This window comes from Piliocolobus tephrosceles, chromosome 1 (genome assembly GCF_002776525.5).
Source record: "Piliocolobus tephrosceles isolate RC106 chromosome 1, ASM277652v3, whole genome shotgun sequence".
Taxonomy (NCBI): domain Eukaryota; kingdom Metazoa; phylum Chordata; class Mammalia; order Primates; family Cercopithecidae; genus Piliocolobus; species Piliocolobus tephrosceles.
Genome location: NC_045434.1, coordinates 121,206,010 through 121,232,211, shown reverse-complemented (window position 1 = coordinate 121,232,211; position 26,202 = coordinate 121,206,010). Strand labels below are relative to the sequence as shown.

The following is a 26,202-nucleotide window of genomic DNA, read 5'->3' as shown; positions in this document are numbered from 1 at the left end:
TCAGGGAACTTTCTATTTAGGACTAAATCAGGCTGGTTTCATCACACCATGTTCACATGATCGATTAAGTGCTTCTTTCAACAAACAATACCACAATATGTACAACAACACAAAGATACTTCTATTGTCAACAATTTACCTTGACTGAGAAAGTCATATCAATGCTGACTATTGCACTTAGATGAGCCAGCTGATAAATAGATGGCCCAACACAACCCATTCCCAACATTATAAAGACACAAGTGCTGGGTGAGATAAGTTAATGCCTGCAATCCCAGCTCTTTGAGAAGCTGAGGCAGAAGGATCACTTGAGCCCAGAAGTTCAGGTTAGAGTGAGCTGTGATTGCACCACTGCACTCCAACCTGGGCAACAGAGTGAGATCCTGTCTCTAAAAACATTTTTCTTTTGAAAAGGGGTACCGGTGTTAAGGAAAGTATGTAAAAAAGAGGGATGAGAAAAAAGAAAGTGAGAATTGGGAAAATGTGGGGAGATGGGAAGGGCCCGGCTAGAAATAGAGAGTCAACTTTTTTTTAGTTTAAAAAGTCTCAATCAACTACTAAAAAATATTACTGAATGAGGTACAAAACATTATTTTATACGTGTTATTCTGAAATCATACTTACCAGCAGTTGTTTTCAGGAAGTGATGTGGATGACTATACTTGAATGAAGGATAACCAAAGAAACACACATAATTTGGCTTCAAAACATGAACATTACATGTTTGAAAATAGCGAACACAAATCTACAGATGAGAAAACAAAAAGTAAAACCATTTATAAATGATCACACTGGATTATCTCTAAGTATAAACTGAATTTCAATTCTATTCTAAAAGTAGAACCATTATCACAATAGAAATATGATATCCTTAGATTTAGATTTGTTACATTTATGATCCTTGCTCAAAATTCCTTCTGAAAGTAAAGACATTTTAACAGTGTATTCTGTATAAATACATCAGCTTATAGGTATGCTTCAATCATTGGACTTCCTGAACTAAAACTACTAAAGAATTCTAAAGTAATAGTTAGCATCTAAAAACAATGAAACACTTGTATAGTATGATATCCTCAAGTTTACTTATAGTAACTTATAGATGACTCTTTAGCATTCCTATTTTACATAGCACCTTAGTATAATATTATTTAAAAACCTCTTATAGAAATCAGTAGGCCCAAAAGTATTCAACTCTATATATTAAAACCTAAGTGTCTGAAAGGTATCATGTGTGTGTGTGTGTGTGTGTATGTGTGTGTGTGTATATTTGCGACAGGGTCTCACTCTGTTGCCCGGGCTGGAGTGCAGTGGTGCAATCACAGCTCACTGAAGCCTCGACCTTCTAGGCTCAAGGGCTCCTCCTGCCTCAGCCTTCCAAGTATCTGGGACCACAGGTGCATGCCACCCCATCCAATTAATTTTATTATTTGTAGAGATAAGGTCTCACTATGTTGCCCAGGCTGGACTTGAAGTCCTGAGCTCAAGCAATCCTCCCGTCTCAGCCCCACAAAGTGCTAGAATTTACAGGTGCGAGCCACCATGCCAGGCCATAATACCTGATTTTGAAAGTTAATATTTTAATGCTATTAATACCTAACTACATCACACTGTAAACATAAACTACAGAAATGTATTTACTTATTTAATTTTAAAACCCTGAGCTTACTTCTCTGCAGAAATTTCTAACCTTCTTAGTATAAGAATACTGATAAGTGAAACTTATTCATGTATGTAACAGAGTCACTTTTACTTTAAAAAAAATCATGTACATTAGTGGTGATTAGCTCTTAAAGGCTATGTTATAATAAACATTATATAGTACAGTTATGTTTTAATATATATTTATAAACTAGAATTTTTGTTTTATTCTGATAGCAAATAACATATAATTAAAAGTTTGGTTTACTGACAAGAACAATACATTTAAATTCTTATTTTTTACTTTAAATTTCAAGCTATTACTGATTTCTGAAGGCAAAGAAAAACTGAAGATCCCTTTCCTAAAACATAATCTTAAATCATTCATCTTAACTTTAGAGATCACCCTAAATCAACTAATCTTTATAATATCTACATTTTATTCTTATTAACATTAATATTCAGGAAATACAAAGCCTAACTAAAATAATTAAAATTGATAGCTTAAAACTAGAAGACAATGAAAGAATTCTCTTTCCCAAACATTTCCATTTTGTTTGTCCTTGCTTTCTCCTTCAGCTCCCATAACTCTGACTCTTGGTCAACAATCAAATCAAAGGAGTGAATCAACCTGTTTCATCAGACATAAAACTTAGGGACAATAAAGGAAAGTTTTGAAGTATATAGATCCACCTTAATTTAAATAAAATTGTTGATATTTTTAAAACGTTTGAAAGAAAATTAAACTATTAGAAGGTCTTACCTTCAACAACAACACAACTCCTGTTGAGCTATTCATGGGTCAGGGGCAGCACAAACCACCAAGCTTAACATTTATCGAGTGCCTCCCGATCGAGTGCTGAGTACTTTCAAAGCCTTTTCAGACAGATCAGGCACGGTGGCTCTTGCCTATAATCCCAGCACTTTAGGAGGCTGAGGTGAGTGGATCGCTTGAGGTCAAGAGTTCAAGACCAGCCTAGCCAATGTGACGAGACCCCCTCTTTACTAAAAATACAAAAATTAGCTGGACATGGTGGCACACACCTGTAGTCCCAGCTACTCGGGAGGCTGAAGCACAAGAATCGCTTGAACCTGGGTGGTGGAGGTTGCAATGAGCCAAGATCACGCCACTGCACTTCAGCCTAGGTGACAGAGAGAGACCTTGTCTCCAAAAAAAAAAAAAAAAAAAGAAAAATAGTCTTTTCAGACGTCATCTTTTTTGTTGTTGTTTTTTATTTTGAGATGGAGTTTTGCTCTGTCACCCAGGCTGGAGTGCAGTGGCACGATCTCAGCTTACTGCAACCTCTGCCTCCCAGGTTCAAGCGATTCTTGTGCCTCAGCCTCCCAAGTAGCTGGGACTACAGGCATGTGCCACCATGTCCAGCTAAACCTTTTCTTTGTATTTTAATAGAGACGGGGTTTCATTATGTTGCCCAGGGTGGTCTCGAACTCCTCAGCTCAGGCAATCCGCCCACCTTGACCTCTCAAAGTACTAGGATTACAGGCATGAGTCATGATGCCCGACCCAGACATCATTTTTATATCTTACAATATCCCTGTGGAACATACACGTTAGCCCTCTTCAACACACAGGAAACTGACGGGAAAGGTGAAGTAATTTGTCCAAGGTCACACAGCAAATAAGTGGGACAATCAAGCTCTGAAGCTAAGTAAATTTGATGTCAAAGACCCTAGAAGTAGGAGAAATAATCCCTAATTTCAAAGAGTTTACAACCTATGTGAGAAAATACGCACACACACACACACAAACATACTCAAGCATGGACATGCATGCTCTAACTTTTTGTAATAAGAGACATAGCCTTCTTCAACATAATCCATAGGTTCACACAAAAAAAGAGGCACAGGCAGTAAGTGATAAAGGAGTTTAAGTAGGCCGGGCATGGTGGCTCATGCCTGTAATCTCATTGCACTCCAGCCTAGGCAACAAGAGCAAAACTCTGTCTCAAAAAAAAAAAAAAAAATGGAGTTTAAGTAAAGGGGTCTGGTGGGTTTTTTTTCACATTAGTGTGACCTGGGAAGGCTTCTTGGGGGAAGATTTAAGCTGCACTATGCATAATAAGCCTCCATAATAAAAGAGCAGAAGGGCACTTTTAAGGCAGAGGAAACAGCATAAATAAACTACAGCAGAAATTTACTTAGCATATCTGCTGGGACATTGAGCAGCTTGATTTGGTTTGACCAAAGGTATAAAAGAGAGCAGTGGAAACAGCTCAAGGAGGAAATGGTTGATGACTATAACGTCAGTATAAGGAGTCTTAACTCATACATTATGGGTTATTGAAGAAAAAGGATTAGGATATTAGTAGTGGTTTACCAAATAGATTACAACAGATAAAATCTGGAGAGAAAGGGAGAAGTCAAGAAACTATTACATACCAAAATTACCAAAAAAGGATCTTTTTAAAAAAAAGAAACTATTACCGTATTCCTCTCTTATCTCCTTATGGGCAGTGGACACGTTCAAGGCCCCCCGAATAGTGAATCCTACATATTCTACATATACCATGTTTTTCCTATACATACATACCTATGATAAAGTTTAATTTATAAATCAGACACAGTAAGAGAGTAATAATAGTAACATAATAAAATAGAAAAAGTATGATAATCTACTTTAATAAAGGTTTTATGAATGTGGTCTCTCTCTCAAAATATCTTACTGTACTGTGCTCACCTATTTTCAGACTGCAGTCGACCGTGGGTAACTGAGACCGCAGGTAAGAAGGGGAGAGTACTGTGTAGTATCTGAGACGCAAAGCAACAGGCTCCTGACTGAGGTAATTAACAGTAGAAAAAGAAAAAAAGCAACAAAAGTACCATAGGCAGTATATGATTAATATAATAGTAATTGAATGGCTATGAGGAGAAGGCTAAAAGCACTGTGAAGTTGCTGAATAGATGGATTAATAGGCAACAGGAAAGAGGAGAAAAAATAATTTTTCAAGCCAGAATTCTAAATTTTTCTTCTAGAAACAGACTATTAGATTAGTAAATTATATTTTTAAATTTTCTTCAAAGACAGGGTTGGCTGGGCGCAGTGGCTCATGCCTGTAATACCATCTTAAAAAATAATAATAAAATAAAGACAGGGTCTCACTTTTTTGCCCAGGATGGTCTTAAACTCCCAGGCTCAAGTGATCCTCCTGTCTCAGTCTCCCAGAATGCTGGGATTACAGGTGTGAGCCCCCACACCCAGCTAGACTAGTAAATTAAGCATAAGGATTTAAACCTCCAATTTTAAAAAGGCATGCTTATAGAATTACCAGTTTTATATATTTTATATTTGAAGCAATTCTAAATTCATGTACGAACAATACTAAAGACACCTAATTCTATGGGGACCATCTGTACCAATGTGCCTGAGGTAACACCCAATTCACCCCTAGTAATTCAAGGCAATTATTAATAACACCATTTTCATTCTCAAATATATCCTGGTTGAACAACTACACATGTAGTCTAACTCTTAATGCAATTGTTTGACTAAAATAGGTCTTTCCTTGATTTTAAAAAATAATTCAGCCAGGTGTAGTGGCTCATGCCCGTAATCCCAACATTTTGGGAGGTCAAAGTGGAAGGATCACTTGAGCCCAGGAGTTCAAGACCATTCTGGGCAACGTAGTGAGACCTTGTTTACTAAAAATCAAAATAATTAGCCGGATGTGGTGGTGAATGCCTGTAGTCCCAGCTACTTGGGAGGCTGAGGAAGGAGGACCACTTGAGCCTAGGAGGTCAAGGCTACAGTGAGCCAAGATCATGCCACCACACTCCAGCCTGGGCAACAGAGCAAGAACCTGTCTCAAAAATAATAATGAATAAAATAAAAAATTAGGCCAGGCACAGTGTCTCACACCCATAATCCCAACACTTTGGGAGACTGAGGCAGGCAGATCACGAGGTCAAGAGATCAAGACCATCCTGGCCAACATGGTGAAACCCTATCTCTATTAAAAATACAAAAATTAGCTGGGCGTGGTGGCACGTGCCTGTAGTCCCCGCTACTCGGGAGGCTGAGGCAGGAGAATCGCTTGAACCCAGGAGGCGGAGGTTGCACTGAGCTGATACTGCGCCACTGCATTCCAGTCTGGCAACAGAGTGAGACTCCGTGTCAAAAAACATAAAAATAAAAAATCAATAATTCAATATCACAACCAGGACAGAAAAACATAAAGGGAAATAAAACCATTCACCAAAGTAGCATATTAAAGAAATATTTAATAATAATTCAATAGGCAGCTGTTGAGCACTCCTAAAGTCAGACATTGTACTGGACTTGGAAATGCAAAGCTAAATAAGATGCAATATATAGTTCCTGAATTCAAATTGCTTACACTTTACTACAGGAAGATAGACACAACAGAAAAATTCCAAATGGCATGATTAATCAAGAGTCAAATGCACGATAACCTAGGGAAATGTAAAACACAACATTATAAAGCTATTTTAATAATTTACTACAGGGGTAAGAGCTGTTTTTGCTTACAACTTTTTACAAAAGTTTAAAAGCCTGACTTTTTTCTACTGAGTCATTTAAAAAATATTTATGAGCACCTACAATGTGGCAGGCACTTGGGATTATATAGACAACAAAACAGATGCAATTTATTCCCTTATAGAATGCACAGTCCAGTGAAAGGTAAAGGTAAACAAGTGATTATAATAAGTGCTATAATGAAGGAAATAGAGTGTGTTAAGGGAACCTAGCTAGAGAAAGTTATGTTGAAGTAAGACCTGAGGGATGAGTAGGAGTAACCCAGGGGATGAGGTATGTTGCGATAAGGCCATAGGGGAGTAAGGCAAGAGTCTTTAAAGCAGAGGAGATACAAGTGCAAAGGTCTGAAGTAAAGGTCTGGAGTTGAGAGAGAAAGCACAGTGTGTGTGCAATTAACTCAAGTTGTTCAACAGAGTTCTAGTGTAGTTTAGTGTGGAATAAGGGTGGAGAAGTGTCAGAGTTGGGGGTGGGATGGGTAGGTTTTGGTAAGGAATGAGGTCTAAGAGACTAGAAAGGTCCAGATCATAAATTGCCTCACGGTCATTTGAATTTTGGACATTTTGCTGAAGGCAGTTTTAAGCAAGAAAATGACATTATCAAATGTCTCTTACTTTATAAGATCACTCTGGCTACACTATGGAGAATGGGTTGGAAAAATGACAAGACCACTGGAGGCATATAATCCAGTTAAGAAGGGCCAAGACATCACCAGTTGAGGGCAGGGTGAAAAATCATGACTAGATTTCTTCAGAGAGAATTACAGGCTCAAATCAAGAGAAACTGGGCCAGGGCAGTGGCTCATGCCTGTAATCCCAGCACTTTGGGAGGCCAAGGTGGGAGGATGACCTGAGGTCAGGAATTCAAGACCAGCCTGGCCAACATGGCAAAACCCTGTCTCTACTAAAATTACAAAAATTAACCAGGCATGGTGGTGTGCACCTGTAGTCCCAGCTACTTGGGAGGCTGAGGCAGGAGAATCGCTTGAACCCAGGAGGTGGAGATTGCATTAAGCCGAGATTGCACCACTGCACTCCAGCCTGGGCAAGAGATCAAGACTCCTCCCAAAAAAACAAAAACAAAAACAAAAACAAAAATTAAGAGACACTGGTTTGACGGTTCAGTTCTAGAGCCTGGAGAGTCTGACCTGCTTTGAAGCTTTATGGCAGACACTGTGAGAAGACTAAAGACAAGCTTTTCTGCTGGGCATGATGGCTTACGCTGTAATCCCAGCACTTTGGGAGGCCAAGGCAGGCAGATCACTTGAGGTCAGGAGTTCGAGACCAGCCTGGCCAACATGGTGAAACCCCATCTCTACCAAAAATACAAAAATTAGCTGAGCATGATGGCATGTGCCTGTAGTCCCAGCTATTTGGGAGGCTGAGGCAGAAAAATCACTTGAACCTGGGAGGCGGAGGTTGCAGTGTACCAAGATTGCACCACTACACTCCAGCCTGGGTGACAGAGAGAGACTCCATCTCAAAAAAAAAAAAAAAAAAAAGAACAAAACAAACAAACAAAAAAACACACAAGTGTTTCTAAGCTCCCTTGTGCTAGCAGTGGCCATGTAACACTGTTCTGGTCAATGAGACTGGAACCTCATCCTCTTCCTCCTTCCTGCCTTGAACATAAAATAAGAAGTTGTAGCAGCCCTCTTGTAAACAGTAGGAAAAGGACAAATGAACTACTAGGGAAATGACGACACTGATAATCGTAAGCCACTTAACGCGAGCTGACATCTAATTAGGGATGCTCTGTATGCACGGATAATTTCCTATTTATTGGTTGGGTTTTTAATTGCAGCTGGAAAACATCACATACATATGAAACTGGAGATTTCCAGGACAGTAGGATATATGCGTTTGGAGTAGACCTGGTTGGTTGGAGTAGACCTGGTTGGAAGACTGGGGAACTTTAGAACTCATCAGCATAGATGGTAACTATATCCAAAGAGTGGATGGGATAACCCAGAAAGTGGGAAAAGTGCAGAGGGCCAAAGTCAGAGCCCTTTAGAAATAGCAATATTTAAAAGGTGGGTAGGGAAAGAGGATATTGGGATGAAGTGGCCAAATATGAAGAAAGAATAATATTGGGAGACTGGTGTCACAGAAAACAAGAATGGAAAGCTCTAGAAAGAAGAGAGACCAATATATTTAAGTGTTGCTGAGAAGAGCTCTCTTCTCCTGGTTATCTCTTACTTATCCTTCTTAAATCTTAAGTCATACAGTATCCTCTGGGAACTCCTCTGACCCCCAAGTCTGCCATAGGTGTCTACTCCTGTGTGTTCCTGTAGTTCTAGGCACTTGTTCCATCACAGTAGTTCTCATGCTGGGTTATAATTTCTTAATATCTGTCTCCCTCTCCTTTGTCTTCCACCACAAGGTTGTAATCTCTTGAGAAGGAAGATATGATGTCTATTTCATATTTGTATCTCCAGTGCCTAACACAGTACCTGGTACATAGCAGGCTCTTGAAAGTTTTTGTAAGATTGGGGTCACCAAGGCAGGAACATCTAGGGAAAGGGAGAGGGGGCAGGAAGAAGAAACACTAAGCAAATAGGGTGAAATAATATCATTACCGGGATGTGTCAGTGCTTGGTGCTAAGACTGGGAGAAAGAGAGGGAAGTGCAGGGGAGACGGTGGTGGGTCATAGCCTTGGTGACAAAAGGGTAGGAATGGTATGTGGTGCGGACATAGAAGTACAGGCCAAAAGAGTGAAGCACAAGCCGCTCAGTTATTCGGAAGCAGGGCCCCCTGGTGATATTCTATAACTTGAACGGCCTCTTCCTCTACACACTGTAAATTCCTTGAGGGCAGGGGTCGTGTTACCAGTGTTTGGCATACTGTGGGTATGCAATAAATGCTAAACGAATATATCTCTGGATCCACAGCGCCTATCACCAATGCCTGGCATCTGGAAGGGGCTCAATGAAACTCCAGCTGGGCCTCGGGGTACAGATGGAGCAGGAGGACGGCTGAGTCGCTGCAGAAGCGCTTCCAGGTAAGGGGAGGGAGTGGGTCTCCACTCCAGACTAGTCGACTCGCTCCGTTCTCTGCCCTTTATTTTGCATGCATCCCTTCACCTCTCCATCACGCGTGCCCTGGACGCCTGGCACCGGAGGAGAAAGAAACACACCACTCCTGGATGACTCCGGACAAATCACTCCTTCCCGGACTCAGATCTGCCCAAACCCGCTTACCAGCTTCCCCGCATTCCTGCTCCAGGTTCTCAGCATACGGACTGCAGCCATCTTACCCCGGAAATGACAGCTGCGCCGCAAACCCGAGAGACTCTCCGCGGCGCGACCTATCAGAAGATGGGAGACGCACCTCCTGGATGACCAATAGGGAGGGAAGAAACGAGCCTCCCACTCAACAGCCAACCAGGGAGTAGGGCGGGGCATGAGCTAAAGCCTAAGGTTGGGGACTCCGCGGGGAGGGAAAAGGGCCTGGGGGATGGAGGCGGGGTAGAGGGCAGCCCAAATTTAACACTACTGTGTAAATACAGATGCACCAAAGATAACCTTTTTAGTGTATGTGATGGGGGAAATAGAGAGTATTAAGGAAACACAAAGGAAAGGTACTTACCTCAAGAAAGTTATGTTGCAGTAGGACCTGAGGGATGAGGTGGAAAACGTTTCCCCTTCTTCATCTTGTAATGTAACCGCCTGAAGTACAGAAAATAGAATATTTCTATACGTTGTAGCAAGGCTCTGGACAACTAGTTGTTTCACAAGTCCATACGGCAGTACTTTCCAATGACTGCCTTTTTTTTACTCCCATTTAGTGTTTTTGATTACCAAAATTGGCTAATCAAATTTTTTCATGAAAGATGAACATTACCTAAAGTCTAAAATAAACATGTTACCATCTTTCTTTTTACAGACTGCTGTCAGGTGCAGCTAACTAACATACGCAATACATGTAACAGACATGATCTTGATTTACTCGTCTCTTGAAATGTCAAATTCGGGTCAAGTAGAACTGGTAAAGAAAAGATCAAAACTTTCTTTTAAAAGGCAATCTTCCTCAGAGCAACTAGGAAACCAATTTCTGGAAATGTCCAGGATGACATTAGTCTGTTATTGCTTCTTACGTGGGAATGAAAATCAGCACAGATGTCTAAGGAATTACAGAGAAAAAAACTGGAACAAATACATTTTAAATCCTCAACATTGAAGATTAGTGGTTATGAAACAAAATCTCAGGTATTTCACAACTTCATTGTTTAATATGACCCAAACACTTTTTCTTCTCCTTTGCCATTTTATGTATTACACACCTACACACATACACACACAAAATCACTGCAAACAATAAATCTTATCTTTTCTGTTTGTTTGGCAGAGATAGGGTCTCTTGGGCCAGGCGTGGTGGCTCATGCCCATAATTCCAGCACTTTGGGAGGCTGAGGCAGGCAATGGCTTCAGCTCAGAAGTTCAAGATGGGAGCTCATTCAGCTCAGAAGTTCAAGATGGGATCTCAGAATTTCAAGATGTTGCCAGGCTGGTCTCAAAGTCCTGGTCTCAAGCGGCGATCTTCCCATCTCAGCCTCCCAAAGTCCTAGGATTACAGGCATGAGTCACTGGGCCCAGCCTAAATAGTTATCTTTATCAGAAAATCTAGACTAGTCAAAAGAATTTCAAGTTTTTACATTTCCTTAAAAATGTTTATAGACATTATCAATGTATTTATTTGATAATCCCACAAGCATGTGTTTGTATAAAAAGCAGTGGCAGTTGTATCTTTGAAGTGAATCATCTCCCTTCCAAGGTGCTGCTATACAACTTTCTTCCTCTTGATTTCCTTTTTAACTATACCTGCTCCTCAGAAGATAACTAGTTTATTTTTCTTTACCATCTTTTTATCTCAATGGATTCTTGCTTCTGTATTCAGTATGTGTCCTCATCTTTCATTCCAGCATCTGGAAAGAAATACACCATCTATTCCCTAGTTAATTCTTTTATTCGAGTTTGAAAGCAAGAAAGACCCCATTTCTTCTCTTTTTTTAAATTTAAAAATGACCAGTTATGACCCACCAATTCCACTCCTGGATAGCTATGTAAGAGAAATGACAACAGTGTTCACACAAAGACTTGTATAGGAATAATCATAACAGCATAATAGCCAAAATCTAGAAACAGCCCAGATGTCCAGTAACAGGTGAATAAACAAAATGTGGTACATCCATATACTGAAATATTATTCATCCTTAAAAATGACTGAATTAGCGATAATTGCTATGACATGTGAAAAAATATTATGCTAAGTAAAAGAATGCAAGCACAGAAAGTCACATATTACATGATTCCATTTCAATTAAATGTCCAGAAAATGTTGATTTATAGAGATGAAAAACAGATAGTTTTAGTTTATATTAATTACATAAAAATATTATATTAGTATTATTAATTAATAAGGTTAGAATTAGAAAACAAATTAGCCTGGGGCTAGAGGTGGAAGGGGTAGTGATTGCAGAGGCAAGAGAGATTTTTTGTGTGTGTGGTGATGAAAGTTTCCTCTTGCCAGTTTGTGGCAATGATTGCATAATTCAAAAATCTTTGAAGTATACACTTAAGACAAGTGAATTTTATGGTATGTAAAGTATACCATAATAAAGCTGTTAAAATTGTGTTACATGGAAGAATAATGAACATATGAATAAAAACAAATACATAAGGCTGGACGTGGTGGCTCATGCCTGTAATCCCAGCACGTTGGGAGGCGGAGGTGGGTGACGAGGTCAGGAGTTCGAGGCCAGCCTGGCCAACATAGTGAAACCTCGTCTCTACTAAAAATACAAAAATTAGCCAGGAATGGTGGCATGCGCCTGTCGTCCTAGCTAATCAGGAGGCTGACACAGGAGAATTGCTTGAATGTGGGAGGCAGAGGAGGTTGCGGTGAGCTGAGATTGTGCCACTGCACTCCAGCCTGGGCAACAGAGCAAGACTCCATCTCAAAACAAAAAAACAAATACATACAGCCCCTAATAATATAACAAAAAGTCTGGAACCTACCACTCAACTTTAAGAAATAGAACCTGCGGAAAAACACATCATGTAGGTTGTTTAAAAATAAAATACATTCTAAACTAAAAAAAAAGAAATAGAATCTTTCCTGTTAGTGAAAATCACTGTCTGCTCCTTCCTTTACCTCTCCCCACCATAAGCGCTACCTTGAATTGTGTTTATCATTCCCTCATTTCTTTTAGAATTGATCATATATACATATATGGATGGATGCCTAGCAACATATTATTTACTTTTGCTTGTTTTTGAGTCTCATAAAAAGGGTATCGAACTGTATATATCTTTCTGTAACTAATGTTTCCGACATGATTTGTTTATCCATTCTCTACTGAGTGGATATTTGTGCTGTTTCTAGTTCTTTGCTATTACCATCAGTGCTGTTATGAATGTTCTTGATCATTTCTCCTGGTGCATGTTCTAGAGTTTCTTTAGCACAGTGCTTCTCAGACGTAAATGAGCATTCATAGCAACTGGGTATCTTGTTAACATGCAGATTCTAATTCAGTAAATGTGGGTAGACCTGACATTCTGCATTTCTAACAAGCTCCAGGTGATACAAATGCTATTGGTTAGCCAACTACACTTTGATTAGTAAGCTCAGGATAAATACCTAAAAATTGAATTGTTGAAAGGGGGATTATGTTTATCTTCAAGTTTACTCTAGATAATATGAGATTGTTTTCCAGTGTGATTGTACAAACTACATGCCTAGCTGCTGTATGTTTATTGTTCCTCATTTGATATTGTCAGATTTAAAATCTTCCTCCAATTTAGTAATTATAAAATGGCATTGTAATCTTAATTTGAATTTCCCTGATTATTAATAAAGTTGAGCATGTTTCTACATGTTTATTAGCCATTCTTAGAGTGCTTGCTCAATTGTTGATATTTCGAAGATGGGTTGTCTATGTTACTTTCTATAAATGTGGGATGGAATAAGATGAAACAATTTATCCTTAAGAAAATGACTGTGGGACTGGTACCGTGGCTCTGTAATCCCAGCACTTTGGAAGGCCAAGGTGGGAGGATCGCGTGAGCTCAGGAGTTTGTGACCAGTTTGGGCAACATGGCAAAACCCCATCTCTACAAAAAAATTAGCTGGGGGTGGTGGCGCGTGCCTGTAGTCCCAAGAGACTGAGGCGAGAGAATCACTTGAGCTCTGGAGCTCGAGCTGCAGTGAGTTATGATTGCATCACTGCACTCCAGCCTAGACAACAGGGCAAGACCCTGTCTCAAAAAAAAAAAAAAAAAAGAACATGACTGTGGCTTCATTAAATTGACACCCTGCTCTATTCAATGGAATTCTCCAGAAAGAGTGAAGTTTACCAAAATGCAACATGCTAATTAATGAAGGTCTTAAATTATTTGTTTGGCTCCTGGGTGTGACTTGACTCGTGTAGAAAAATCTGAGGATGACCTTCTGAATTCTAAGTGGTCAGGAGATAAATGTAGCCTAGAGTCAGCCCCTGCATCGACCATTACCCCAAAATGTACCAACATGTGCTTGCCTGAGCTACTGTAGTTTAACTATTTATGAATTTTGAGGACTTTTAATAGCTTAAGTATTTAAATGTCATTACTTATTTAGAAACTTTCAATATATGCTTAATCAACTATGTTAATATAGACTTGTATGTATTGTATATAATATAGATATATATTTTGTTTAATATGGATAGTTTGTAGTGATTCATTAAGAGTTTGAATTATATATAGGTCTGCCTCTTTTTTGCCTATCATGGGCAAGTTTTAGTTTTCTTATGTACAAGACGAGACTGACATTGATAATACCTTCCCTACCATCTTCAATATACCTTCAGGGATATTTTGAGGATCAGAGGAATTCAAGTATCTTGATACTACTTTGCACGATGAAAGAGTCTATATAAATATAGTATTAATATATTGGATGACTCATCAGGAAGACAAATAACAAATGTTGGCAAGGGTATAGGGAAAATGAAACCCTTGTGTGTAAACTGTTGGTGGCAATACTTGTAAACTGGTACAGTTTCATGGCTGAACAATACTTCACTGTATGTATTCTTTATTTTTGTTTGTGAAAATAGAAGTTCCTCAAGAAATTAAAAATAGAACTACCATATGATTCAGCAATTCCTTTGCGAGCATAAACCCAAGAGAAATGAAATCAATACCTTGTAAAGGTATCTGTAGCATTATTCACAATAGCTAAGATATGCAAACAACCTAAGTGTCTATTGATGAATGCGTCAACAAAGGAAGTGTGGTTTATGGAAAAAAGAACAAAATTTAAAATAAAATAAAATGCTTATCCATGCTTTTTTGCCCATTTTCCCTCTATAATGTATCTTTTTCTTGTTGATTAGTTTAGGAGTTCCGTATATATTCTGGATTCTTCTAATCCTTTTAATTTACAGGTGTTGCTAATACTTCCTTCCAGTTTGTGACATGTCTTTGCCTGCTTTTTTGAAAGCGTCCTTTGATGCACAGAGTTCTTAATTTTAATGTAGTTAAAATATGTTAATCTTGTCTTTTTTTGAGGCAAGCCTTCACTTTGTCACCCAGACTGGAATGCAGAGTCATAATTACAGCTCACTGCAGCCTTGAACTTGTGGGCTCCAGCAGTCCTCTTGCCTCTGCCTTCCTAGTAGCTGAGACTACAGGTGCACACCACCACATGCAACTAAGTTTTTTTAAAAATTGTTTTGTAGAGATGGGGGTCTCACCATGCTGCCCAGGCTGGTCTCAAACTTGTGGGATCAAGCGATCCTCCCACCTTGGCCTCCCAAAATGCTGGAATTTCAGACTTGAGCCACCATTCACAGGCCAAAAGTATTTATCTTTTATTTATAATTAGTGCTTTTTATGTCTTGAGAAATACATCCCACCTGGTGCAGTAGCTGATGCCTGTAATCCCAACACTCTGGGAGGCCGAAGCAAGTGGATTGCTTGAGTCCAGGAGTTCAAGACCAGCCTGGGCAGCACAGCAAGACCCCATCTCTACAAAAAGTACAAAAATGTGCTAGGCGTGGTGGCACATGCCTGTAGTCTCAGCTACTCTGGAGGCTGAGGTGGGAGGATTGCTTGAGCTTGGCTGGTTGAAGCTACAGTGAGCCATAATTGTGCCACTGCACTCCAGCCTATGTGACAGAGCAAGACTCTGTCTCCAAAAATAAAAAAAGGAAAAAGAAATACTTTACAATCCAAAGGTCCTAAAGGTAGTCTGTTATATTTCCTTCACATGTCTTTTCTTTTCTTTTTTTTTTTTTTGAGACGGAGTCTCGCTCTGTCGCCCAGGCTGGAGGGCAGTGGCCCGATCGCGGCTCACTGCAAGCTCCGCCTCCCGGGTTCCCGCCATTCTCCTGCCTCAGCCTCCCGAGTAGCTGGGACTACAGGCGCCGGCCACCTCGCCCGGCTACACATGTCTTTTCTTTTGCAATTTTAAAAATTAAGATAGCAATCACATACCTTAAATTCACCCTTTAAAAGTGTAAAATTTAGTGATTTTTGGTGTATTCAAAGTTCTGCAACTATTACTACTATCTAATTCCAGAACATTTACATCACCCCTCGCCAAAATAAACCTCACACCCATTAGCAATCACTTCCCATTCTGAATGTACCCCCACAGCCCTTGACAACCACTAATCTACACTGTCTCCATAAATCTGCCTATTCTAGACATTTCATATACCTGGAATAATACAATATGTGGTCTCTTGTGACTAGCTTCTTCAGTTAGCTTCTTTCATTTATGTTCTCAAGGTTCATCTATATTATAGCATGTATCATATCAGTACTTCATTTTTTTCATGGCTGAACAATACTTCATTGTATGGATATACTTCACTTTTTGTTTATATACATATCAGTTGATAAACATTGTTAAAAATAAAAATAAAAGTAGGCCAGGCAGGGTGGCTCACACCTGTAATCTCAGCAGTTTGGGAGGCTGAGGCAGGAGAATCACTTGAGCCCAGGAGTTGGAGACCAGCCTGAGCAACGTGGCGAAACCCTGTCTCTACCAAAAATATGAAAATCAGCAAGGCATGGTGGCATGTGCCTATAGTCTCAGCTACTCGGGAGGTAGAGGTGGGAGGATTGTGTGAGCCCCAGGAGGTCAAGGTTGCCGTGAGCCGTGATCACATCACTGCACTCCAGCCTGGGTAACAGAGTGAGACCCTGTCTCCTGTCTCAATAAACAAATAAAAATAGAGCCACAGTTTAGATCTCTCAAGGCCAAACTGCCCATAGCAATGTAACTAAAACTTAATCTATCCTGATTTCCCCTAAGCCTAAAGATAAACAAAACATAAAGGTAAGCTTTTTGTTTGTATCAGTATGATTTCATGAAATTAAACTAATCAGCTATGATAAATCAGCTTAAACAGCTCAACATGTCTTTAAAAAAATGACAGCCAGTCATGAAAAAAGTTACAATGTTGCTTCCTGTATGCTCTATAAACTGTGCTGTAATTGCTATAAAATGAGACCTGGCTGGGCTAGGGGGCTCATGCCTGTAATCTCAGCAATTTTGGAGGCCAAAACAAGAATATTGCTTGAGTTCAAGACCAGCCTGGGCTGTTAACATAGCAAGACCCTGTTTCTATTTATATAAATTTAAATTTTTTTTTTTTAAATTGAGACTTCATGCCATTTTCCAGTTTGAGGTCTTTCCAGTTTGCAAACTGTTTTGTATGCACAATGAACTCTTAAAGTTATAACTTGATCTAATTTTGACATTTGTGTTGTTTCCACTTTTTGGATCATAAATAATGCTGCCGTGAACATTCATGTACAAGCTTGTGTGGGGACATGTTTTCATTTCTCTTCTGTGAATATCTAGGAGTAGAACTGCTATTTAGGTTACATGGTAATACTATGCTTAACTTTTTGAGGAACTGCCAGAATATTTTCAAAAGGGGCTGCAACAACATTACATTTGTACTAGCACAGTGTATGAAGGTTCTGGTTTCTTCACATCCTTACCGACAGTAGTTATTGCCTGTCTTTTTTATTACAGCCATCCTAGTGGATGAGAAGTAGTATTTCATGGTGATTTTGATTTGCATTCCCTTAATAATTAATGACACTGAGCAACTTTTCATGTGCTTATTGGCCATTTGTTTATCTTCTTTGCAGAAATGTCTATTTAAATCCTTTGCTTGTGTCTTTTTGTTTATAACTTTTTTTTTTTTTTTTTGAGACAGGGTGGTCTTGCTCTATCGTCCAGGCTGGAGTTCAATGTTGCAATCATAGCTCACTGCAGCTTCCAGCTTGTGGGCTCATGCTCAAGCAGTCCTCCTGCCTCAGCCTCCCAAGTAGCTGGGACGATAGGCACATGCTAACATGCCTGGCTAATTTATTATTTTTTGTAGAGGCAGGGTCTTACTATGTTGCCCAGGCTAGTCTTGAACTTCTGGGCCCAAATGACCCATGTACCCAGGCTTTTGCTTAACTTTTAAGAGTTCTTTGTGGCCGGGCGCGGTGGCTCAAGCCTGTAATCCCAGCACTTTGGGAGGCCGAGACGGGTGGATCACGAGGTCAGGAGATCGAGACCATCCTGGCTAACACCGTGAAACCCCGTCTCTACTAAAGAAAATACAAAAAACTGGCCGGGCGAGGTGGCGGGCGCCTGTAGTCCCAGCTACTCGGGAGGCTGAGGCAGGAGAATGGCGGGAACCCGGGAGGCGGAGCTTGCAGTGAGCTGAGATCCGGCCACTGCACTCCAGCCTGGGCGATAAGAGCGAGACTCCGTCTCAAAAAAAAAAAAAAAAAAAAAAGAGTTCTTTGTATATTCTGGATCCTAGACTCTTACTAAATAAAATATTTATCTATCTATCTATCTATCTATCTATCTATCTTTTTTTTATTGTTTAAAATCTTTTGTAGAGACAAGGGTTTCTCTATGGTGCTCAGGCTGATCTCAAACTCCTGGCCCAAAGGGATTCTCCTGCCCTGGCCTCCCAAAATGCCAGGAATACAGGGATGAGCTACCACACCTGGCCCACATATATGATTTTAAAATATTTTCTCCCATTCTGTGGTTTGTCCTCCCACTTTCTTCATAGTATCCTCTTGCTAATAAATTTAGTATAAACAAAAATAAAATAAAATACTCTCTGAAGCATAAAAGTTTTAAATTTTAACTAAATTGAAGTTCAATTTATCTAATTTTTTCTTTAGCTGCTTGGGCTTTTGGTATCATAACACAGAAAAAAAATGGGCTAATCCAAAGTCATGACAAAATACATCTAAGTTTTATTCTAAGAGTTTTATACACACTTTCAGGTCTTACATTTAGGTCTTTGATCCATTTTGAGTTAATTTTTGTATATGGTGTGAAACACTTAAGTCTTTAAATCATATTGAAATTTTTTTTGTGTGTATGGTGTAAGATAGAAATTCAATTTCATTTTTTCTTCATAGTTAACCCATCATTCCAGCGCCATAAATGGGAGTTCCTCTTTTCCCACAAATCTGCCATAGAAAATCTGTTTCTGGGTTCTGAGTAGTCTATTTGTCTGTCACCATCTCAGTTTCACATTATCTTACTTGAGCTTTATAGAAATTCCGGATTTATATAGGACAAGTAGGCTCCACCTCATTCATTTGTAAGTTATTCTTGCCCTTTTGGTCTTTCATATAAATTTGAGAATCAGTATGTCAGGATCCTTTAAAAAGTCACGGTATGCATTTGATTGGAATTTCATTGAAACGGTATTTTCAATAATATGTCTAAAGGTTCCTTTTGGGTTATCTATGTAGGCAGTCACATCATTAAGGTGACATCATAACTAAGGTGTTGTTTTTGCCTGTCCTATCTTATGTCTTTTTTCTTTCTTGTAGACTCTGGTAGGACTTCTACCATCTCTTTTAAAAAAGCCATAATAGTGGGCATTCTTATCTTGTTAATAATCTTAAAAGGAAGGAGCCTAATATTTTACTACTAAACATGATGTTTGCTTGACTCCCAGTAGGGCCGAAAAAAGAAATGAAGTTTGCTGTTGAATTTTTTAGATGGCATTTGTTATGGTTTGGCTCTGTGTCCCCACCCAAATCTCATGTCAAGTTGTAATCCCCAAGTGTCAGGGGAGGGACCAGGTAGGAGGTGATTGGATCATGGGGAAATCCCTTGCTGTTCTTGTGATAGTGTGTTCTCACGAGATCTGGTTGTTTAAAAGTGTGTGGCAATCCCCCTACCTTGCCCCCACCTCCTCTCTCTCTCTCCTGCCACCATGTAAGTACATGCCTTGCTTCTCCTTTGCCTTCTGCTATGATTATAAGTTTTCTGAGGCCTCCCCAGTCATGCAGAACTGTAAGTCAATTAAATCCCTTTTCTTTATAAATTACCCAGTTTCAGGTAGTTCTTTATAGCAGTGTGAAAATGGACTAATATACCATTAGTAACACTAAAGTAGTTTTATCCCTAGGTTTGCTTGATTTTGTTTCATCATAAATGGATTTTTTTCCCCAAAACCTTTTTCTGCATCTATTGGTGTGATCTTAGGTTTTTGATACATTACCATATTTTTCCAATTTTAAATTGATCTTCAATCCTAACTTAGTTATAATGTGTTGTATTTTACAAACATTGTTGAATTTGGTTGTAAATATTTTGACTGAGACTGGTGCATCTAAATTATAAATAAAGTTGACCTATAATTTTTCTTCCCCAAGTTGTCTTTGGTTTTAGCATCAAGATCATACTAGCCTTATAAAATGAACTGGGGAGGTCTATGTCTTTTTCTTTTTACCTGGGAGAGTTTATATGAATTCAGAATGATCTGCTCCTAGAAAATTTGGTACATTAAGCCAGTAACACCCTCTGGACCACCTTCCTGCCTCACTCTCCTCTTAACTATTAGTTCAGTTACATTTAATGGTGATAGTACAAATAGGGCTTTCTATTAATATTATTATACTTCTTCTTCCAGTTCTTTTTTTTTGAGACGGAGTCTCGCTCTGTCCACTGGGCTGGAGTGCAGTGGCTGGATCTCACTCAGCTCACTGCAAGCTCCGCCTCCCAGGTTTAGCCATTCTCCTGCCTCAGCCTCCCAAGTAGCTGGGACTACAGGCGCCCACCACCTCACCCAGCTAGTTTTTTGTATTTTTTAGTAGAGACGGGGTTTCACAGTGGTAGCCAGGATGGTCTCGATCTCCTGACCTCGTGATCCGCCCGTTTCAGCCTCCCAAAGTGCTGGGATTACAGGCTTGAGCCACCGCGCCCGGCCCCAGTTCTTTTAATCACGTTTTTAATTGTCTCATTTATGTCATAAAGTCTTTAAGTTTTTACAATTTGTTTCAACCAAGATCCAGATTACTACCATCTTTTTTTTTTTTTCCATGCAATCTATTTGTCGAAGAAAATGGGTTTATTTCTTCTAGAGTCAGTTTTGCTAAGTGGTATTTTTCAATAAATTTGTATATGTCATCTAAATTTTCAAGTTAATTGGCAGAAAGTTGTACAGAGTATTCCCCTGCTTTAAAACAAATCTCTGTTGCGTCTATACTTATGTGCTCTGTTTTCTAATATTGTTTATTTGCACCTTTTTTTCTTCATCAGTCTTGTCATTTTATCAGTTTTTAAAATAAAGAGTCAACTTTGTTTTGTAATTTTTAAATTTCTGCTTTAATATTTAATATCTCATCTTTCTTTGGATTTATTTTCCAATTTTTTTTACTTTTTTTTTTTTTTTTTTTTGAGACGGAATCTCACTCTGTTGCCCAGGCTGGAGTACAGTGGTGTGGTCTGGACTCATCACAACCTCTGCCTCCCGGGTTCAAGCGATTCTCCTGCCTCAGCCTCCTGAGTAGCTGGGATTACAGGCACCTGCCACCACACCTGGCTAATTTTTGTATTTTTAGTAGAGATGGGGTTTCACCATATTGGCCAGGCTGGTCTTAAACTCATGACCTCGTGATCTGCCTGCCTTGGCCTCCCAAAGTGCTGGGATTACAGGCATGAGCCACTGCACCCGGCTCCAGTTCTTTTAACTTCTTAAAAGTCATTTTACTCATTAATTTTCAGCCTTTCTCTTTTCCTTTTTTTTTTGTTTTTGTTTCTGGTTTGTTTTTGTTTTTTTTGCGATGGAGTCTTGCTTTTTTGCTCAGGCTGGAGTGCACTGGTACAACCTTGGCTCACTGCAACCTCCACCGCCCAGATTCAAGCAATCCTCCCACCTCAGCCTCCCGAGTAGCTGAGACTACAGGTGTGCACCACCACACCCAGCTAATTTTTGTATTTTTAGTAGACACGGGATTTTCCCACATTGGCCAGGCTGGTCTCAAACTCCTGACCTCAAGTGATCTGCCCACCTCAGCCTCCCAAAGTGCTAGGATTACAGGCATGAGCCACTGTACTTGGCCCTTTCTCTTTTTCTAATAGTAATATTTAGTGACATAAACTTCTGTTAATTATATACTAGTTTCATTACATTCATAGATTTTGATTCATAGAACTTTCACTCAAGTATTTTTTTAATTTTCTCTTTATTCTTTTATCCACGTATTATATAGAAGTGTTATACTTTTTTTAGTTGTTGTTTTAGTTGTCTTTTTTAGAATTAATTTCTAACATAATTGCCATTTTGGTCAGGGAATAAACTGTATGATACAAAATCTTTGGATTTTTTTTTTAAACTTGCTTTATACCTTTGTCTTTTTTTTTTTTTTTTTGAGACAGGGTGTCACTCTGTCACCCAGGCTGTACTGCAGTGTCATGGTCATGGTTCACTGCAGCCTCAACCTCAACCTCCTGGGCTTGTGATCCTCCCACCTCAGTCTCCCAAGCAGCTGCAACCACAGGTGCATGCCATCACACCTGGCTAAGTTAATTGTGATTTTTGTAGAGACAGGGTCTCACTATGTTGCTCAGGCTGGTCTTGAACTCCTGGGCTCAAGTGATTCTCCTGCCTTGGCCTCCCAAAGTGCTAGGATTACAGGCCCACTTAACCTTGTCATTCTTTATAAAAATTTCATGAGTTCTGGAGGAAAACATGTAATACATAATAATTGAAGGTTTTATATATATATATTATATGTATATATGTAAATGACCAATTTTGTATGTATATAATTGCCCTTAGATCAAGTTTATTAGTTGTTTTGTTTATTAGTTGTCTTGTCTTTCCTAAATTTTCATTTGCTTGATCTATAAATAATTGAGCTAAAATTTCACAATATGGTAGTGGATTTACCAGTTTCTTCAATTTCTGATTTACATACTTTGAAGCTATTTATTACACACAAAGGTTTGAATAACTATTTTCCTGGGGAACACAATTTTTATTATTTTGTAGTGACTGTTTTTGGTCAATGATAATGCTTTTTGTATTAAAGTCTAATTTAACACAAAATATAGGTATACCACTAATATAGGTATACCACCTTTCTTTTTGTTGGCATTTATATGGCATATCTTTTCCATCTTTTTATTTGCAACCCTTCACCATCCTTAATGTTTTTGGTGCATCTCTTGTAAATGGCACTTTTTTTTCAACCAATCTCTGGCTTTTTCATTTTTTAAATTTGTGGGTATGTATCATCCAACAATCTTGGCTTTTCATCAGAAAGTATATTTACTTTCATTGCTACTATTGATATATATGAATTTATTTATATTTTGTTACTTTAGTGTTTTCTTTTTATCCTTTTTTTTTTTTTTTTTTTTAATGCTCATTATGGTATTAGGTTTTTGTTCATTTAATCTGTATTTTCCCGTTAGTCCATTTTTTCCTTTGGCTGGATTAGAAGTTATACATTTACATGGTTATCCTTGAAACTTTACCTTGCGTACTTATATTAAAGTCTTGAATTATGTCAACTCTATTAATTGATATCCTAACTGCAAAGAGAGACCTTAGAATTCTTTAACTTTGTCATCCACCTCTCATCTTACATACTTTTGTTGTCTGGTGTTATTTCATGTGATGTTTGCTTAGATTCAACTGTGTGTTTACATTTTCTTTGCCCATCACTTCTTCTTAGACTCTCCTTCTGAAGTAATTTTTCTTTCTGAAGTACATCCTTTAGAACTTCCTTTAGAAAGTGTAGATAGATGTTAAATTCATTTTCCATGTATCTGGAAATTATTTTATTTCTATACTTTAATTCTTGAAAGATGATTTTGCTGCATACCCAATTCTAGGTTGATGGTTATTTTCTGTCAGCATTCTGAATATACAATTCTACTCTTTCTGACTTTCATTGTTTTATTGAGGAATCAGTTATTAGTCTGTCATTTGTCATTAAAATAACCCGGGATTTAACCCAACTCTGCCACTTTATTGTTCTGTCATCTTGGCATGTCACTTCCAATTCCCCAGGCCTCAGTCCTTCGTTGACCAAAGAGAGATAAGAACACCAACCTCACAGCTTTGTTATGAACATTAAGACAGATCATGTATATGAAGGCACTGCACAAGTGCTTATAATTACCACAGTGAGCTCATCTCTACATTATATTACTGTCTTGTTCTTTTCCCTCTACCACTGGAAGTAGTTAGAATAGGGCAAATGGGTCACAGCAAGGAATTCATAGCTAAAATTAGAAATAAAAAGGCAAGGCTTCTTCTGGGAAGGTTAAGTTTCTGTAATAGGAATCAAAGATGTGTTGTGGGAAGTCAGGGACCGTGAAAAGAGGGACCGGCTGGAGCCATGGCAGAGGAACAAAAATTGTGAAGATTTCATGGACCTTTATAAGTTCCCAAACAGTACTTTTATAATTTCTTATGCCTATCTTTACTTTAATCTCTTAATCCTGTTATCTTCGTAAGCTAAGGATGTACATCACCTCAGGACCACTGTGATAATTGTGTTAACTGTACAAATTGATTGTAAAACATGTGTGTTTGAACAACATGAAATCAGTGCACCTTGAAAAAGAACAGAATAACAGCGATTTTTAGGGAACAAGGAAAGACAACCATAAGGTCTGCCTGCCTGTGGGGTCGGGCAAAAAGAACCATATTTTTCTTCTTGCAGAGAGCCATAAATGGATATGCAATGGCTTAAATGGCTTAAAGAGCCATAAATGGATATGCAATGGATTCCTTGCTAGATTCTTTTCTTAGCAAGGAATATTCATATCAGTACCCTGGGAAAGGAATGCATTCCTGGGGGGAGGTCTATAAATGGCCGCTCTGGGAATGTCTGTCTTATGCAGTTGAGATAAGGATTGTGATATGCCCTGGTCTCCTGCAGTACCTTCAGGCTTACTAGGGTGGGGAAAAACTCTGCCCTGGTAAATTTGTGGTCAGACCAGTTCTCTGTTCTTGAACCCTGTTTTCTGTTATTTAAGATGTTTATCAAGACAATACATGCACCACTGAACACAGACCCTTCTCAGCAGTTCTGCTTTTGCCCTTTGCCTTGTGATCTTTGTTGGACCCTTATCAGTAGTTCTGCTTTTGCCCTTTGTCCTGTTCCCTCAGAAGGATGTGATCTTTGTTAGGCCCTTACTAGTAGTTCTGCTTTTTGCCTTTTGAAGCATGTGATCTTTGTACCTACTCCCTGTTCTTACACTCCCTCCTCTTTTGAAACCCTTAATAAAAACTTGCTGGTCTGAGACTCAGGTGGGCATCACGGTCCTACCAATATGTGATGTCACCCTCAGCAGCCCAGCTATAAAATTCATCTCTTTATACTGTCTCTCTTTATTTCTCAGTTGGCCGACACTTATGGAAAACAGAAAGAACCTACATTGAAATATTGGGGGCGGGTTTCCCCAATAAAGATGTCAGATGGGGTACAGCTTTTTTATATTCCATCCCTACCATCATTGCCTTACTTCAACTTCTCATTATCTCTTGCTAGATAATTGCATCATTGGTATTTCTCCCTTCAGGCTCTTAAGCCTCTTATTTACCCTCCTCATACTGCCAAAGCCTTCATTCTAAAATGCAAATATTATTACTTCTCTGATTAATACCTTATGGCAAATTCCAGATTTCGTTAAGTACATAGTCTGTGTGTTCCCTAAAACATTCTCTGTCACAAAGCAGCAGAGTGTTGGTGTTCACATCAGACCACCCAGGTTCACATCTTAGTCTTCTAGTTAAAATTGTGTGACCTTGTAGCAAATGGTTTAACACAGGAAGCTGTAAAACAGTAAAAACAGTAAGTACTTTATCATGTTGTGAATGCATGCAGTGCACAACACCTAAGTGCTCAATAAATGTTGCCTGTTATTGTTAGAGAATATTATTAATATATTGTAATTGTCCCCATAATAAACTGTAAATAGATACAGTACATGTTAATTATTATTATTGAGGAAGACATTGTAATTGATTACGTCTCAGTCTCTTCATTATACCTCCAATAACTTCGGGGGTAGACGTTGACTTACTCTTTTTTGCTTCCCTAGAAGTTTACATGTTATTTGGTACTCAATTATGTAGGAACTGAGCCACAGGCAGAACCGAGAAGCTGGCTGTTGCTTCTGCCCTCGCCTGAGGTGAATTGTCAGCTGCAATGTTCCTCGGAGTCAAGAGCTCAAACTCACTCTCAAGCAAAATGGCATAACTTTGGCTTTTCAGAGTATTAAACTAGTGATTCTGCCTTGCCTGCCCCTCAAATAAATGGTGTGTCACCCTAGAAACAAAGATAACACACTCCGCATACACAAACACGCACTCAGCGAGGAACGAAAGGTTAAGACTATCAATGGAACAGGGCGCACACACTTCGAGAGACAAGTACAGTGAAGGTAAAGCCAACCAGAGAGAAGGTGGTCGGTGCATCGCAGGGTCCCGATCTTTCTTGCATCTTCAGCTCTAAAAGTCGGCATCTCGGGGTATGCCAGGATCCTCGAGAAAACAGATATAAACCCATATTTACCCACAAAGCAGAGATAAAGCACAAGCCTGCGGGATAACTGGCGGAATTATCTTACAGTTGAGACTTTCTGCAACCTGCAGATTTTGCTGTGTCCAAGGCACAAGTCTTTCAGGGCTCCTGGCCACCTCCGCGACAGTCACCTCACCTCGCCGGCAGCTTCCTCGCCCTGACCGCGGTGCTGCCAGCGCGGCGCCTTTA

The 26,202-nt window shown here is 39.2% G+C and overlaps 1 protein-coding gene across 2 annotated transcripts in view; it reads right to left on the bottom strand.

Moving 5' to 3' along the window:
• Window positions 1-26,199, bottom strand: part of DBT (dihydrolipoamide branched chain transacylase E2) — a 76,838-nt gene extending 50,639 nt beyond the window's left edge. Inside the window, exons 1-5 of one of the 2 annotated variants that reach the window (XM_026456507.1) lie at window positions 26,060-26,199; window positions 25,885-25,973; window positions 9,740-9,819; window positions 9,352-9,458; window positions 625-745 (exon numbers count right to left, since the gene is read on the bottom strand). In XM_026456507.1, coding sequence (XP_026312292.1) covers window positions 625-745; window positions 9,352-9,402 — 172 coding nt within the window. In that variant the 5' untranslated portion in view covers window positions 9,403-9,458; window positions 9,740-9,819; window positions 25,885-25,973; window positions 26,060-26,199. Of the gene's footprint in view, window positions 1-624; window positions 746-8,603; window positions 8,664-9,351; window positions 9,459-9,739; window positions 9,820-25,884; window positions 25,974-26,059 lie in introns of those variants that run through there. The other variant, XM_026456508.1, reaches the window with a different exon arrangement.
• Between the last annotated feature and the right edge of the window lie 3 nt (window positions 26,200-26,202).